This window comes from Pavona decussata, unplaced genomic scaffold (assembly GCF_977016875.1).
Source record: "Pavona decussata unplaced genomic scaffold, jaPavDecu1.1 SCAFFOLD_107, whole genome shotgun sequence".
NCBI classification, from domain to species: domain Eukaryota; kingdom Metazoa; phylum Cnidaria; class Anthozoa; order Scleractinia; family Agariciidae; genus Pavona; species Pavona decussata.
In genome coordinates, this window is record NW_028145521.1 from 731,101 (window position 1) to 747,214 (window position 16,114).

The 16,114-nt window shown below is 37.5% G+C and overlaps 1 protein-coding gene and 1 long non-coding RNA gene across 2 annotated transcripts; both read left to right on the plus strand.

The window, feature by feature from the left end:
- Nucleotides 1-35: 35 nt before the first annotated feature.
- Nucleotides 36-14,748, plus strand: LOC146471011 (tubulin polyglutamylase complex subunit 1-like). Its single transcript, XM_085121339.1, has 10 exons — nucleotides 36-127; nucleotides 272-362; nucleotides 679-809; nucleotides 7,814-7,877; nucleotides 9,008-9,123; nucleotides 9,636-9,689; nucleotides 10,016-10,097; nucleotides 11,878-11,935; nucleotides 13,323-13,406; nucleotides 14,380-14,748. Exons 1-10 carry the CDS (start codon nucleotides 46-48, stop codon nucleotides 14,395-14,397), a joined length of 780 nt encoding a protein of 259 aa, XP_084977465.1. The 5' UTR covers nucleotides 36-45; the 3' UTR covers nucleotides 14,398-14,748.
- LOC146471012 (uncharacterized) lies at nucleotides 3,575-6,038 on the plus strand. Its single transcript, XR_014866891.1, has 2 exons — nucleotides 3,575-3,926; nucleotides 4,350-6,038. It is a non-coding gene; the product is annotated as an uncharacterized LOC146471012 (long non-coding RNA).
- Nucleotides 14,749-16,114: the final 1,366 nt, after the last annotated feature.

Below are 16,114 nucleotides of genomic sequence, written 5' to 3' on the forward strand. Positions count from 1 at the left end.
CAGTGTGTGACTTGTAGCCAGTCTTTCTCGGGAATTTTAAACAAAATGGCGGAAAAGAAGTTCTCCAAAACAAACTTGTTAGATGAGCTGAAACCTGAAAAGACAGAGAGCCCTCTCGACTTTTTATGTAAGTGTACCATTGTTATATACTCCTCTATAGTAAAATTAATGCGGTTTGCCACCTCGTTCACTAACATGATCAATTTAAACCACTAACACGGGAACACCACTTTTACTAGCAAAAAATTGAACAATTTTTATTATTCTCCAGCTCGGAGTGGTGTCACCAGTGAAATAAAAGATGCTGTAACTCTTGTCATCGAGAACAGACCTGAAGATCCAATCACTTTTCTGGCAGAATTGTAAGTAACACTGGCCGTTCTTATACTAGAGGACGAATTACCCGTCTGGACGGACTTGGGCAAACATTTGTTGTTCGCCTGTTACATGTATGCGTCTCTAGTATAAAGACGGGCGCAAGACGCTTTAAGGACGAACTATCTTCTCTTGCTCGTCTTGAACTGACGCACAACGAAATATAGTTCGTCCAGACGGAAGAGGATCGAGGATCGAGTCGCGAAGTTCGAGTTTCGAGGGACTGTCAACTTACATTTGCACGGTACTGTACGTCCTCCACTATAAAAACGTTTAACTAATTTTCACTGCAACCCCTTTCAGTTTTGACAATCAAGTAAACACCACGACAGCCTTAATGAGAGCACACCAAAAACTGCTTTTGGTCCACCATTCACAGCCTTCTTTTCAAAACAACCTTGCCATGGCGTACAACATCCTTCACCAACAGAAAAGTAAGTGAAAAAAAAAAACTTTGTTATATTAATTAGTGTGTCAGTTTTGATCTTTTATTGTCAATAAATTAATTATTATGTTGCATTTTTCTCCTCTGCAACTGTACTTGTAAAGGCCATGGCTAAACTAGGAAGCATTGTTGCAGAAACACTGTGGCGGCTCGGTAAAAATTGTTTCCCATTTTAGCCGCACGGGAAACATATGTTGCGGAAACAAACTTTGCCTCTCTGAAACAAGAAAATTTTTTGCCTCAGGTCAAAAACATTTTTGCTACCCAAACACAAATTCTGCTTCCGAAACATGTGTTTCCCAGTTTCCCTGGTGAAAAACCTCACAGGATCCTCAAGGATCTTTGAAGATCTTCAAAGACCTGCTAAAGATCCTCAAAGATAAAGATCCTCAAAGGATCCTCACAGGATCTTTGAGGATCCTCCAAAGATCTTTAAAGATCCTGTATCTGCAAGATCTTGAACAATGTCTACAAAGATCCTCAGGGAATTGACAAGGATCTTGCAAGGATCTTACAAAGATCCTTGTAAAGATTCCTGCAAAGATCTTTGCAAGGATCCTTGAAGATCCTCAAGGATTAAATGAAGATCTTTAAAGAATCCTTAAAAGATCCTTGTAAAGATCTTGCAAGGATCTTTGCCAGGATCCTTGAGGATTTAATAAGGATCTTTGAAGAATCTTAAAAAGATCCTTGTGAAGATCTTGCAAAGATCTTTGCCAGGATCCTTGAGGATTTAATGAGGATCTTTGAAGAATCTTGAAAAGATCCTTGTGAAGATCTTGCAAAGATCTTTGCCAGGATCCTCAAGGATTTAATGAGGATCTTTGAAGAATCTTAGAAAGATCTTTGCTAGGATCCTCAAAGATTTAACGAGGATCTTTAAAAAATCTTAAAGGATTGTTGCCATTATTTTTTCAGGATCCTCAAGAATTTAATGAGGATCTTTGAAGAATCTTTAAAGCATCTTTTAAAGATCTTTCCCATGATCCACCAGGATCCTCAATAATTTTTAAACTGGATGTTTTTTTTTTCGGCTGAGACTTGCTACCAGGACCCTCAATAATTTTTAAATTGGATGTTGGTTAAAGATCTTATTATAAATAGATCCCTGTAAGTATTTGAAACAGCAGCAAGTCTCAGCCAAAAAAATAGTAACACATTGTTAAGGGCTCAATAATAATAATATTTATTTAACACCATGTTACCGTGCAAAAGACAAAACTTGCAAAAACCGAACACAAAAGTCAATGAGATGGTATACATTAAGATGATTGCACTTTACAAGTCGAGCTTTTAGTCAGCTGATTGATCAAATTATATTAATAAGCTGAAGATTAACTACAGAACTGAGTGTAGTTAATGAAGGAGACAAAGATGAATTGAAAACTGATAAAAGAAGTCATATTCAATTTCATAAAGAGCTGGTATGAATATTGATACAAATCCTACATAAGAATCTCATAGTGCATTTCAGAGTTACATGACTGTTTCACTGGTGGTCTGACATACATGTAAATTGCACAATCACTCTTAATTAATAAGCCCATCAATTCCCTAACCAATGAAATTGTCTCATTGTGTTTTTTTTTTTTAATTGCATTGAGCACACTTGGTACTGACATGAAAGCTACCAAATTAAGATTTCAGATGTTAACCCAAAGGTAACCTGTGAAGAGTTTTAAAGTTAACCTTGAGTTCCACACAGTCTGGAAAGATTAATCTGTTACCAACACATGGTACATGTATATTGAATCTAAATCATTCCATTTTTGGTTGAAAATACTATAAAGCCACTGATCAGGGCTGTCATTAAGTTGTTAGCATGTGGCATTAAGCTTCTCACCCGTAACAATCTTGTTAATTTCTGAGTAAAATGACCCTTCAACCATCAAGATCAGCTGTAACATCAAGGTTCTTTCAAGGGAATCCAGGCCTAATAGGTGTTATGGGATAGGGCCCTTAATGACAGCCCTGACTGATTAAGTACCAATTTCATCAATTATTACAGTTACCCTTCCCATGGAACACATGTTAATTTAATCATGTTGGTAGTGCTTTAACACAGGATTAACATGACAAAGATGCATGGCATCCATAGGAAAATAATTACTTTTCTATAAAAAAAGAAAATTTTTTCAAGTAAATTAAAAATAAGATCTTAAACAGATTTTGATAAGGTCTTGCCTATTTCTTAAATATGTTTTCTTAATAAGATCTTAATCAAAATTTGTATCATGATCTTACAACCATTCTGATTAAGATCTTATCACCTTACAATTATCTTGGTAAGATCTTAGCATAAATTAAGAAATAACAGTTCTATAAAACAGTTCTTATGTTCTTATGAAGATCTTGAAAAACAAAAACAAAAATTTCTTCTTTGGTTCAATTCTTTATTAAGATATCATAATATCTTACAAGAATCTTGACAGGATCTAAGAATAAATAAACATGCCAGCAATACTCTCACACTGACTGTGATTATCTCTTTACTTGTATTGTTATTAACAATAAAATTTAGTTGTTTGTTGTGACATCTTGTACATCTCAATACTGTTTTCTTTAGTGTTCTAAGTTGATACATGCTATGTACACATGTGTGTTTCTAAACAAAGGCTTAATATAAGAGATATGACTGTTAAGACTTACAGTTTGCAGTTTACAGACTGTATTTGCATAAAAAAAACTAAATGCACGGTCCTACACTGAAACTACTCACTTGCGAATTGAAAACACTATTACTTACAAACCTTCTTTGATGAATCTCAACTCCATTTAATGCCAAAGAGAACAAAAATGCTTTGAATAATAATTCCTTCGACTTTCATGCACAATGCTCGCTTTTAAAATGAGCAAGAAAACGTGGAAAAACGTGGAATCACAGCAACACCGGCAGCCATCTTGGATTTCATTCAGTCTGGGAAGACTGGGCACCATTTTGGCCAGCAGTTATGCCACTGCAGGCTCGGAGAAAGACCGTTTCAAGTTAGATTTTAGGCGGGATTCAAGTATACAGCACACATTTCCTCTGGATTTTGCCTCTGTTAAGCTAAAAAAAATGATGGCTTCAAGTAGCAAACTGTGGACAACCACTTTTTAGAAAGAGGTAAGTTTCGACACCAATTATTTTGAGAAAGACTGCATGAAAATGTGTCCATTCGAATTACACACAACATGCATGCATATGTACTTCTTGAAGATTGTTGAGGTGGTCATTCCCTATTTAGTTTTTGTATGAAGCGTTTGCAAACGTTTTTACGGAGTAATTTGTAGCCAGGTTAATATCATGACAGAGTTGGTATAAGCTGAAGACTTAAGTGATCGATCTTGATTTGGCGTGAAGATCAGTTTTTGATCTTCGTGTATGAAGTGTATGACTCATTTACTTAGATCAGGAACTATTAAACAAGATTGCTATGGGTGAGAAGCTCACTGCAACGTTGTCTAAGAAGTTAATGGCAACCTAGTGGTCACTGTGATCACTCAGACGAACTGATTTAACGTGCTCAATTTTTCTGTTTTACGGTAGATTTTCAACCCCTGTCTCCATTTTGTTGTCAAGGTTGAGACTCAAGACTGCAGCTTCAGAGTCAAGTCACCAAATCCTGCTCAATAGTCACTTATAATTATGACCGTTGGAGTCTATTTTAAATGATTTAATTTTGTTGTGAATCGTGACTTCTGCTACTTCTACACGGCAACAATAATACTAAATAAAAGTTTGTAACTTGCATAATGGCACTATTTGATCAGTACTTGATTTCATAATAACAGCAAACAATATGAAGGGAACACTAAGTAACAATCCTTTTGATCAATGCAATCATTTTTTCTTATAATAGGCTTTTATGAACTTGTCAAAGCTGCATTAAGAATGGTAATATTTAACACATTGTAAATGGTTCAGCCTACACTCTGGAGTTTGTAAGCATAAAAGAAATGTAAATGGGCAAAATTGGCTTAGAGAAACTCTCACAAAATAAACTGAAAAGTGGCATTCATGTGTCACTTTAAAGCTGTTTAAGAGACAGTGATCTTAATTTTCAGTTAACACAATGATGATGTAATCCTGCTCTTCAATGGGTTGTGGCTTAACCCAGCTACATGTACATTGTTTTTAGTTGCTTCACTGAGTATCTCTTGTATATTGGTGCCATTCTTTTCGCTGAAAAGTTGAAAGACTCTGCTCCCAAACAGTATAAATTACTGGCCCACTGGCCTGAGTGGAAAGTCTACAACAACTCTCAATAGCTGTTGAAACGCTGCTCCCCTTTCCTCTGGGTCAATGTTTTTTGAGCAAATTGGCGTGCACGTCGTCGTTGCTTTCATTGTACTTTACTTAGGAGGAGGAGGGAGGGAGACACTTCTAACAAACAGTGTTTCAACATTTTGACGCAATAGTAAGCTCTTGTCAGCATTTTCTCAGAGGGAAATAGTAGATGGTGACTTGACCAATGGGGGCATACACTTAACCTTAGTTAATAAACAATTATTGTTCTAATTGGTAGCTTTTTTTAGCAAGGAAAATAGCTTTAAAAAAATTATATCTTGTTTTTTGTTTTTGTTTAGTTTTTTTGGTTTTAATTATTTTTCTTTTTTTCTCCACAGGGGCCATACAGGATAATTTCAAGCTTTCATGTTTTCTTGCCTTTAACATGGAACAGAAATTGTTGGGGTTTTTTTTGGTTGTTATGTTTTTTTATGTTTATTTTTTTTATTTTTATTTATTTGTTTATTTTACGCTAACACTAAAGAACATTATTGTACCACTGGAAACCAAGCTCTTATTCATATGTACACTCTGTTAGGTTGCTTTTTTCTTGGAAAAATAATACTGGCAAATAATAAGTGTCAGGATTGTTTAGAAAGGCTTTAAAGCTGCCAGGTTAATTAAGTCAAATAGATTATTATTAGTGCTTCATTAATTGATGCAAATGGAAGAAAAAGTTACGTGTAGATCTTTATCCTAGTCTAGAGAACATTTGTTGGTAAAGGTTTGTTTCTGTCACTCTTTTGCGGATTACAATATTATAATTATAGTGCCGTTGATCTTGTGAGAATGCATCACAAGAACTTGAATACAATTTTATGCCTTGTAAAAAAGCCATGTATGGCATTGTAGATGAAAGTTTCCATGCTAACTTTTGAAGATTGTTGTGATCAATTTATTTCACATGAATAGCCAAGATTTAGCAATAAAAGGTTATCACACTTCTAATTTTTCTTGTTGGTTTGACAATGCCTCAGCCTTTGAATTGAAGTGCTAGGAGCATATCCACCTCAAGTCAGCTTCTTGGTACAGTGTATTTCAAGCAAGCTGTGATCAAACTCTCAGGAACACATGATTCTAGGTTATTTGAATAAACCATTGTAGGTCATTGCCAGAAATGTCAGGGCAATCCAAAAAAAAAAGAAGTATACACTCCAGGTTTTTCCCTATTTTGCAGCTTGCTTGGAAAACAAAATCAAATATCGGCCCTTTTTGGTAAGATCGTGACAATTTCAAGATCTTGGTAAGAAACTTATAAGACCTTGCAAGATCTTGGTAAGAATCTTATATTAAAATCTTTTAAGATTTTGGTAGGAATCTTATAAGATCTTGTAAGATTTTTGTAAGAATCTTGTGAGATCTTGTAAGAGCTGAATAAGAATAAGAATCTTTTAATCGTACAAGATATACAAATCTTTTGACAAGATCTTGTAAGGTTCTTGTAAAATTCTTATTTCTTATTAAGAATCTTGATAAGATTATTGAAGGATACTTAATGAGGATCTTTGTAAGATCTTAGGAGGATCTTTGCAAGATCTTGGGAGGATCTGCATGAGGATCTTAATAAAGATCTTCAAGGATCTTTGAAAAGATCCTCAAGGATCCTTTATTTTCTTGCCAAGATCCTCAAGGATCTTTAAGGATCCTCTAAGGATCTTCAAAGATTCTTGAAGATCTTTGAAAGATCTTGGGAGGATCCTCGAAGATCCTTGAGGATCTTTGCAAGATCTTGGGAGGATCCTTAAAGATCCTTGAGGATCTTTGCAAGATCTTGGGAGGATCCTTAAAGGTTCTTGAGGATCTTTGAGAGATCTTGGGAGGATCCTTAAAGATTCTTGAGGATCTTTGAAAGATCTTTATGGATCTTTGAAGATCCTTAGAGGATCCTTAAAGATCCTTGAGGATCTTTGAAGATCCTTAGAGGATCCTTAAAGATCCTTGAGGATCTTGGCAAGAAAATGAAGGATCCTTGAGGATCTTTTCAAAGATCCTTGAAGATCTTTATTAAGATCCTCATAAAGATCCTCATGCAGATCTTTAAGGATCCTTAAAGATCCTTGAAAGATTTTCACCAGGGTTAGCCACAATGAAAGCAATGTTGACTAGTTTTCAGTGCTGCTCATTAAAAATGTTTCCTAGCAACTAAGTCAGTTTATTATTATGCCAATGCATGACCCTCTGTTTTCTGAAACATTATGGTTCCTCGTTTAGCCACCGGGGAAGCAAAACATTTTGTTTGTTCCCCCTAATTTAGCCACCACGAAAACATATTAAGAAACAATGTTTCCTAGTTTTGTCAGGCCTTAATGAAGCATGTCCCCATGAACCATTATCTTCCCTGCCAACTAAAATCATTAAAGTGTATAGGCCACAAAAATTATTTTCTAGGTTTTTAAGAGTTTGTCTGCATGTACATTAACCGATTTTGAGAATAAAACTTGGCTAAAATTTTTGGAAACCATTTTTTGGGGGGAAAAATGCCTGCTTTTTTCTTAAAAAAATGTTGAGTTGTTAATAAGAAAAAATAAATAAAGAAAGCAAATTGAGTATTAACATTGAAATTCTAGGAGTGAAATGGAATGGTTCCTATTGTTAGAGATTTGTGACAAATAGTGTGATGGTGTGAACGCATGACATAATGAATCGCACAGAGCTGTGGCTATTCAGACAATGTGCTTGGGAACGATTAGTAAGTGCTGTTCCTAACTGGTTTATTCTGGCAGATAGCAGTGGCTTACAAGGACTTACTGGAAAGATATACAATGATCTACTGACTATGTTATCCAGGTAACTTAATTAGTTGGTATTATTCCTGTTAAATAGAGCAGTTTGCAATTGAGTGTTGAACATAATTTCGCATTTGCTTTGATTTTGCATTACTCACTTTGTGATTGGTTGACAAAACTCACACCACTTTCTTGTTTTTACCACAAGCGTTTTCCCGCGCGTGGCTTCAGTTACATGCATTTGCTTTGAATTCTGATTGGCTGATTGTGCAGTGTTTACATTTGTTGCCATTGGCCGGAGTGATTACTTTGGTTGTGGTTTTACACACTCAATTGGAAACTGCTCTGATCATAATTATTCTCTTGAGGAAAAGAAGTCCTTTTATTACTTCACATATGTTTTGTGTGTTCTCAAGATAGTCTGAGCAACATGGGTTTCATCAAGGATTGACTGCCTACTAATACAAAAGTAGTTTTTGTGCAGTTTACATGTATAACTATGCAGGGAAAGCAGATCTTACCAAGAGTTGTTAGAATTCACAATTAAAATTAGGAGTAACCATGCATTTTCCAGAGATAATTGTGCTTCAGCTTGGACAGAAAATGCCTACACTGTACATGGACATTGTTCTATATTGTAAAGCTTCTTAGAACTGTTGTTGCTTGATTATCTCTGAAAAATGCCTTGAACCCCAAATTTTCTTGTTGGATTCCAACGGCCTTTGCCAAGATCTGCTTGATTGAAATGTTTTTTTTCACCCTGCCATTGAACTGTGTTAAGAATACGACTGTAAAAAACTGCTTAGCTTATGATAATGGCATTTCATGCTTCCTTTCTGTATTGTATTTTTTCTTTGTTTGTAAGCATCTCTCTGTCTTGTACTAATTAAGGCCCAGTAATTTATTGTTTGTAAGTCTTTTGTAATAGCCAAGGTAATAGCTGTAGGCGTCAACTTTTTGTAATTAGTGTTAGTTGTGGCCATGTAGTTGGTTCTTGCTGATCTTTTTGTAACATTGTTGGTTTTTGAAAAATAAATAAATAATTAAAATAAATGTTTCGTACCCTTGCTTTCTCTTGTTGGGTGTACATATTGAAGGGAGACAGAATGCCTTATATCATGACTCCCTTAAATTTGCTTGGAAGGTAATGAGAACTCAGTCATTAATCACAGCCTGTGGTTTCTATTTTAGGGACTTAAGTGGCGCAGAAGTGGAACCTCTTCAAAAAAGGATTCTGTGTTTTAGCCATGAAGTTGTTCGGTTTCCTGTGTTTAGACTTGGAGTGCTCTCAACATTTGTCTATCAGGGTAAACATTGAATCAAGCAGCTGTAGATAATATAAAAGTTATTTTAAATTCTCCCAATAATATGTAGTTTTTAATAGGCCTTAAGAAGGTGGAGCTTTGTAGATTTGATGAGGGGGGAGGGGGAGGGGAGGGGATGGATGAGGGGTCCCAGCGTTCTCCTGTTCCCCAGCATTCTCTTGTTCCTCCCTGGCGTTCTGCTGTATTGAAAGTCTGTTTGGTTTGCTCAGTTGTCTGGTTTCCTCACAGATGGTTTGTTTTCATTGAGTCCGTTGGCTATCATCTTAAATTGTGACTCTTGGCAAAGTGTAGTAAAATTACAAGAAATTTGGGTGATACTTCCCTTTCATGGTGAGCAGCTTGGCTGACGTGTCACATCTGAAAAGTTTCAGTTGTAATTAAAGTTTCATCATTTCTCTTTTCATCAGTTTGGTTGAATGTAGCAAGGCAACAAAGGAAAAAATGATTCTTCGGCTATATAACTATGTGACCCAAAAATGATTTTGTTTTTTCAGATTTCCTTAAGCAAGCTGAGTCACTTTACGGTGAACTAGACTTGACTGACAGAGGTGAGTGTATTATCACTGTCAGACATGTTCCATCAACTCTTTTTTCATTTACTTTGACCCCTAATATCAAAGAGCAAATTCTCCTATCTTGTCCCCATACGTTTCTTATAAAAGTACTGGAGAGAAGTTATTGAAATATCAAGAAAATTCACCTTGGATCATAATCTTAATTCACATGACCTCACAGGTTGAACAAGCATTGATAATACAAGGAAAAATTTGATGCTGATCACAGTTAACCACTTCTACTATATTCAGCCCCCAATGAAGACCATTTCACTATCCTCCCTTAGTTTTTCTTGTAACTGTAATTACTGTGGTTACAGGAAAAGCTGATAAACATCTCTGTGAAGTGATATTAAGTGAGTTAAAGCAGGCAACGGTCAAGACTACAGACGACCCAATCAGGTACAAGCTACACCTTTGTATTGATACCTCTAGTGGTTTGAAACATTGGGGATCGTGGGTGGAAGGGGACTTTAAAAACATAGAAAAAGTGGCCTGAAGCTGCAAGGGATTTTTTTTTGTGATTAGCTTCAATATTCAATCTTAAATTAAACAATTGTAGTGTTTACACGCTCTGGGTCTAATTCCCGCTCTCCAGAAACTGTGAGAAGACTGGAACGAGTAAGGGACTGTGGGATCGTTTGGGTAGATCGCACCGGTGAATAACAATAAGAACTATTGGTGCCTACTAATACCGAAGTATCTTCAGGTTTGCGCGGTTTATGACTATACGGGGAAAGCACATCTTAGCAAGGGCTATTGGAATCCAAAAAGAAAATTGGGGGTAACCACACATTTTTTAGAGATAACTAAGTAACAATTATTCTAAAAAGCTGTTAAAAACAAGCAATTTATGGCGTTTCTTTTCCAAATTGAAGCTGTATTATCTCTGAAAAATGCATGGTTACCCCCAATTTTCTTTTTGGATACCAAAACCACTTGCTGAGTTCTGCTTTCCCCGCATAGTTTTAACCCGCGCAAAAATATTCCTGTATTTATAGTAGGCACCACCCATAAGAAACCCAAGTATCTCGAGATGGGCAGAACGTATGCGCAGTGACAATAGTAGGCACCGTCCTTAAAGGGCTCTAGTCAGCCACACCTTTGTTTTTGTTTATATGCGAGAGTTTGGCTATTATATTTTATTCGGACTAGGTAGAAATGAACGAAATTCCTGTGAAACTACTAAAGATGATGAATTATACTTTCAGGAATACAACTTACAGTAAAGCAATAAGATTTCACTTCACTAGCAATATCAATAATTTCGATGGCATTGAAAATGGCGGAGGCTGACTAGGGTCCTTTGAACAGTTTTCACCCAAAACTAAAGAGTATTATCTGTACATCTGTGCCACAAAATGCACTTACTCCATCTGTCTACCCAAACGATCCTAAAATTCCTCACTCTCGCCAGTCTCTTCGTAGTTGCTGGAAAGGGGATTTGCAAAGAGAAAGAAAGGAAATGAAACGGAATTTCTTGGCGCCTCGGACATAGCCTTCTCGGTTTTGGGCTAAAACATAAGGGGGTGGGGGTGGGGGGACCCTGAAGCACTTCCTTGGATACACCGCTGCACCTGATGTACAGGGAAAAGGAGACCGACAATTCTCTCCCTATCTCCCAGTGATGAAATCTTGCCGGAAATAAAGTGAGAGGGAAAACGAAAAAGACGAATAGGAGAGTGGAACAGCATGGTGAAGGAAACAGAGAGTTGAAGGAAGGGAAAACACAACCTCGTGCCCAGGGTCTCTGCAATATTCAAAATGGTGGACGATGAAAAGACCCTGGGAGATGAAGCAAAATGATTCACAGATCTTGGAGTTTTTGTCACGTGACACATACTTGACGTTCCTCTTCTACAATTTTACAAGGATTTAATGTGGTGTCCATCTGGCAGCCATATTTGATCCTGAAAAATAGGTAGCGAATAACATGTGTCACGTGACAAAATAGTCCATGATTGGTGCATTAATTTGCGTTGTGTCCTAGGGTGTTCTTCCCCGTGCGCCAACTTAAGTACTGCGAAGACCCTTAGGGCAAGGTTGGGGAAAACAAGGAGAATTAATGGCTTAGGAAAAAGGATTGCCAGAAGAGATGGGAAAGAAAAGATTAGGGAAAGTTATGGGAAACGTTAGGAATGTGTTTGTACAATGTAACTTGCTCCGTTGAATTTCCTTGTAGTGTTATTCAAGTCGGTTCCATGTTAAGTTCACAAAGACTCAATAAAGTTATGGCGGAGGTGAGGCCTGTCATATGTAAGGGGGGAGGGGTGGGATCATGCAAAGTAATGGTTTCTACGGTGGGGAGGGGGGCAACCTAAATGAACGGGTCAGGTAGCCCGATGTTCAAAGAAACATTTCTCAGGGTCATACGAAAAACGCCAAATTACAAAGAAAAATCACATCCTCTTTTCCGTTTCAGTAAAATTCAAAACTTTCGGTACGTTTTATCATGTTTAACTTTGAACGGAATACTATTATAATGTTGAAACCACAATGCACCCTGACTAGCCCCTCCACCTCCCCCCTTTGGTAGTTAGTTCGATCATAGCGTACGAGTCTAGAAAATCCCACGGAAAAATAGTCCATTGAACTGCGAGGTTCCTTGAGACCCGTTCTAAAGATAAATCTACTCGGGAAAGGAGTTGACTCCAACGTTTAGTATGAGAGATGTTTGCTCCGGATCGTGGTCTCATGCCTCCGTCCTATTTTTATGTACAACTTAACAACAAGTTTAAATAGAAAATTAGAGATGTATATACCTATATTACAATAACAGTGCGTGACAATAATATTGCTATCCAATCGAAAACCAATAAGGTATATATTCGATCATTCCTAGCGGCGAACAGAGCAGCTTTTTTGATGTTTAAGAGCGAACTTATAGATCGGTAAATGGAAAAGGTATTCTGATACAGTTTAATGTTAGTCTCAACGTTTTTCTCACCAGATCATTTCGAAACGTTTTCTTTGTACCGGTTATAACCCCCCTACCCCCCCCCCCCCCCCCGTTTATAAACCTGAGTGAATAAACAAGTTTTGTTAACTATTTTGAAGTCATACATGGTCTTGCTCCAGCCTACATAAGTGAACTTATTTCTGTTAGAGACACTACTGGAAGACATAACCTACGTTCCAACAATGGTTTACGCCTTAATTATAGCTCGTGTAAATCACTCGCCACGCTCGGGGATCGTTCTTTTCAGGTGGCCGCCCCTAAATTATGGAACGATCTTCCATGTACATTAAGGAACATCACATATGTGCAAAATTTGAAGAAAGCAATCAAGAGGCCTTTTTATTTATTTGCGAAAGCTTTTTAAATCTACGTTTTATTTTTATATACATTTTATGTCTACATTTTTCTATAGCTAGTCAATTCTAATCTTTATTTTTAGCTTTTTATCATTGCTATGCACAATTGAAAATTTCACATTGATAATTGCGCAATATAAATTTCATTAATTATTATTATTCAACGGTATTCGTTTTTAGCCCTCCTCAGAAGTGTATCAGATTCTTAGTTTGTCAGACCCATTTTATTCTCGCAACCTGTGTACTTTGCAAACTGTGAAGCGGTTAAGAGAATTAAAGATTTGACGTGCAGTTTATTTACACATTTTTTAGGCCTTAGTCAAGAGTGGAGGAAGCACCCAAACTATGGGTGTTGACGAGTTCGTGTTAACAGCAGCAGAAATCTTGCTTGAGCAGGTTTGACCAGTTTTTCTTGTTTTCCTATGTTCTATAATGTTATTTTCTATTTTTAGCTTGTAATGGTAATTGTCAGATATTTGACTAGCTGGTTCCGTAATTATGCAAACCTTCTGTCATTCGACATTCGATGCACTTAAATGAACTCAATTGTAAAACACCGTCTGAGAAACACCGCATGGGTTCAATTTCACAATCATTTTGTAGGATTTGTCTCATCCTTCCAACTTCGTTCCTACGGTCTCCTGTAGACCCGTCCCCTGGAGCGAGAGAGAGACCCCGTCCTGATTTGGTCGAGTGCGTCCAAAAATTTCTATCTTTCGCTCCAAGAGACGGGAACATGGGAGATCCTGCCAGTGTTCGATATAATTTGAAAATGCCAGAGAGTCGACGAAGAATTTTGAGGCGTCAATTGATCTGCTTCTCCAAATCTTTTTTTTTGTTAAGTTTGCTATTCAATTTGTTGGATCAGGAAGCCATCTTTCTTGGATAGTTTACCCGAGACCCCTGTCCTATCTGGAACAATTCCCTGGAAACGAGGTTGTCACGCGTCCTTAATTGTACCTCCCCCTCCTTTTCCTCCTTCTCCTCTTCCTCTTCCTCTTCCTTCTCCCTCCTCCTCCTCCTCCACCTCCTCCTCCATGTCCTCCTCCACCTCCTCCTCCATGTCCTCCTCCTTCTCCCTCCTCCTCCTCCTCCTCCTCCTCCTCCTCCTCCTCCTCCTTCTCCTCAATTTTCTCCGAGCAAAATCAATGCATGAGGAAATATACCGGGCAAAGTGTATAGCCCCCAAAGATCAGCTGTCTTGACGCATAAAGAACTTCGCCTAAACAACTACTTCAAGAAATGTGTGCAGATAATTGAGGAGAATTTGTAATGTTGTGTTGGGGTTTACACTCACTGTCAGGCAAAATCGAACTCGAATTCAAGAATCCCTGGATTCCAGATTTACATGTTCCCTGTTTTTCTTCAGATACCGGATTTTAGATAACAGGTGTTTAAATCTGCTACCTGCCTTCAAGGAAGACGATGGACATCTTTACTGCACCCACACGATTTGGTGTCCGTCATAGCAGCAGTTTCTGTCAACGTTCCAGTTTTCAACATTCACTGAGACTTTCACTTGTTTGGGGTGTCTATTGTGGAGAGCTACAAGTAAGATAAAGAGAGAGGCAAGAGTTGACTGAAAATCCATCCCTCGACGCCAGTAACTTTTCGCAATCAAACAGATTGCTTGTATATAGAGTACGCTGGAAAATTCATAGAGGAAGACATGTTTCTTGCGACATTTTGAGGAGGTTTAGACGTTTCCTCTCCCCGTTTACAAGCAGAAAGAGGAACTGATGATGAAGACGCTGTTGATTGTGAAGACGATGACGATAATGATGATGATGATGATGATGATGACGATGACGGCGATGATGACGATGACGATGACGATGATGTTGTTAGTGGGGATAATGATGATGATGACGATGACGATGACGATGATGGTGATGTTGTTGGTGGGGATGATAATGATGACGATGACGATGACGATGACGATGACGATGACGGTGACGATGATGGTGATGGTAGGGATGATGACGATGACGATGATGATGATGAAAATTTGATTCGTCGGAAGCAAGTACTTTAGTCGTTGTCCTCGTACCTCGCTTCATTTGGCCGACCCTGGGTCAAGGGTATTGGTCGTCATGTTCTCTTTAGGTCTGAATTGCTCTTTACAACTGCTTTGTTGCAACTGAAGTCCAAAAATTAAAATTTACTCTTTGCAAATTGTTTTATTGTTACTACTATTACTACAGGGTTTCCTCCGTCATAAAAAAATATTTCATTGATAGATTTGTTAAATGCTTTGTTCGTTCGTGCCATTTTGTGGGGAAGATTCTTCGATTATTTTATGTACTCGGTGGGAACAGCTCAAACGAGGAAAACTTAATGACAGTGCCTCCTAAATATACAAGTAATTTTGCGCGGTTTATGACTTGCGGGAAAAGCAGATTTTTGCAAGGGCTATTGAGGTAAAAAAGGAAAATGAAGGCGAACACGACTCTTTTAAAGATAATGAAGAAATAACAGTTGTAAAAAGCTTTAAAAGACATCAATGTATGCTATTGAGAATGATGTATTATTCAGTAATGACACAGGCAAACTCGGAAAAAGAAATTCCGAGTGCTCCTATCAGGAGTCGAACCTAAGACCTTCCGATTACTAGTCCGGATGCTCTACCACTGAGCTACAGGAGACTCGTTTGAGCTAAGGCCGTTAAACTATGGTATTTGTTTCCAAATTGAACCTTAAAAGATTCAATTAAGGACGGTGCCTCGTAACAGAGGTATTTTTGCGCAGTTTATAACTATGCGGGAAAAGCAGATCTTATCAAGGGCAGTTGTAGTCCAAAAACAAAATTGGGGGTAAGCACGCATTTTCAGAGATAATTAAGCAAGAATAATTCATAAAAGCGTTAAAATACATAACAATATATGGCATTTCCCCCAAATTGAAGCTTAATTATCTTTGAATAATGCGTGGTTACCCCCGATTTTCTTTTAGGATTTTAAAAGCCCTTGCTAAGAACTACTTTTCCCGCATTGTCAGTAACCGCGCAAAAATAACTTTAAATGAATAGGCATCTTCCTTAAGAAATCATAGTTTCTCGAACCATTCCGAGTTGCGCAGAACGTATTTGCATTAGTAAAAGAAGG

Coding starts and splice junctions, on each gene's coding strand:
- LOC146471011 (XM_085121339.1), top strand. CDS start 46: ATGGCGGAAAAGAAGTTCTCCAAAACAAACTTGTTAGATGAGCTGAAA. Junction 7,878..9,007: donor CTACTGACTATGTTATCCAG/GTAACTTAATTA, acceptor TTTCTATTTTAG/GGACTTAAGTGGCGCAGAAG. Junction 9,124..9,635: donor CTCAACATTTGTCTATCAGG/GTAAACATTGAA, acceptor TTGTTTTTTCAG/ATTTCCTTAAGCAAGCTGAG.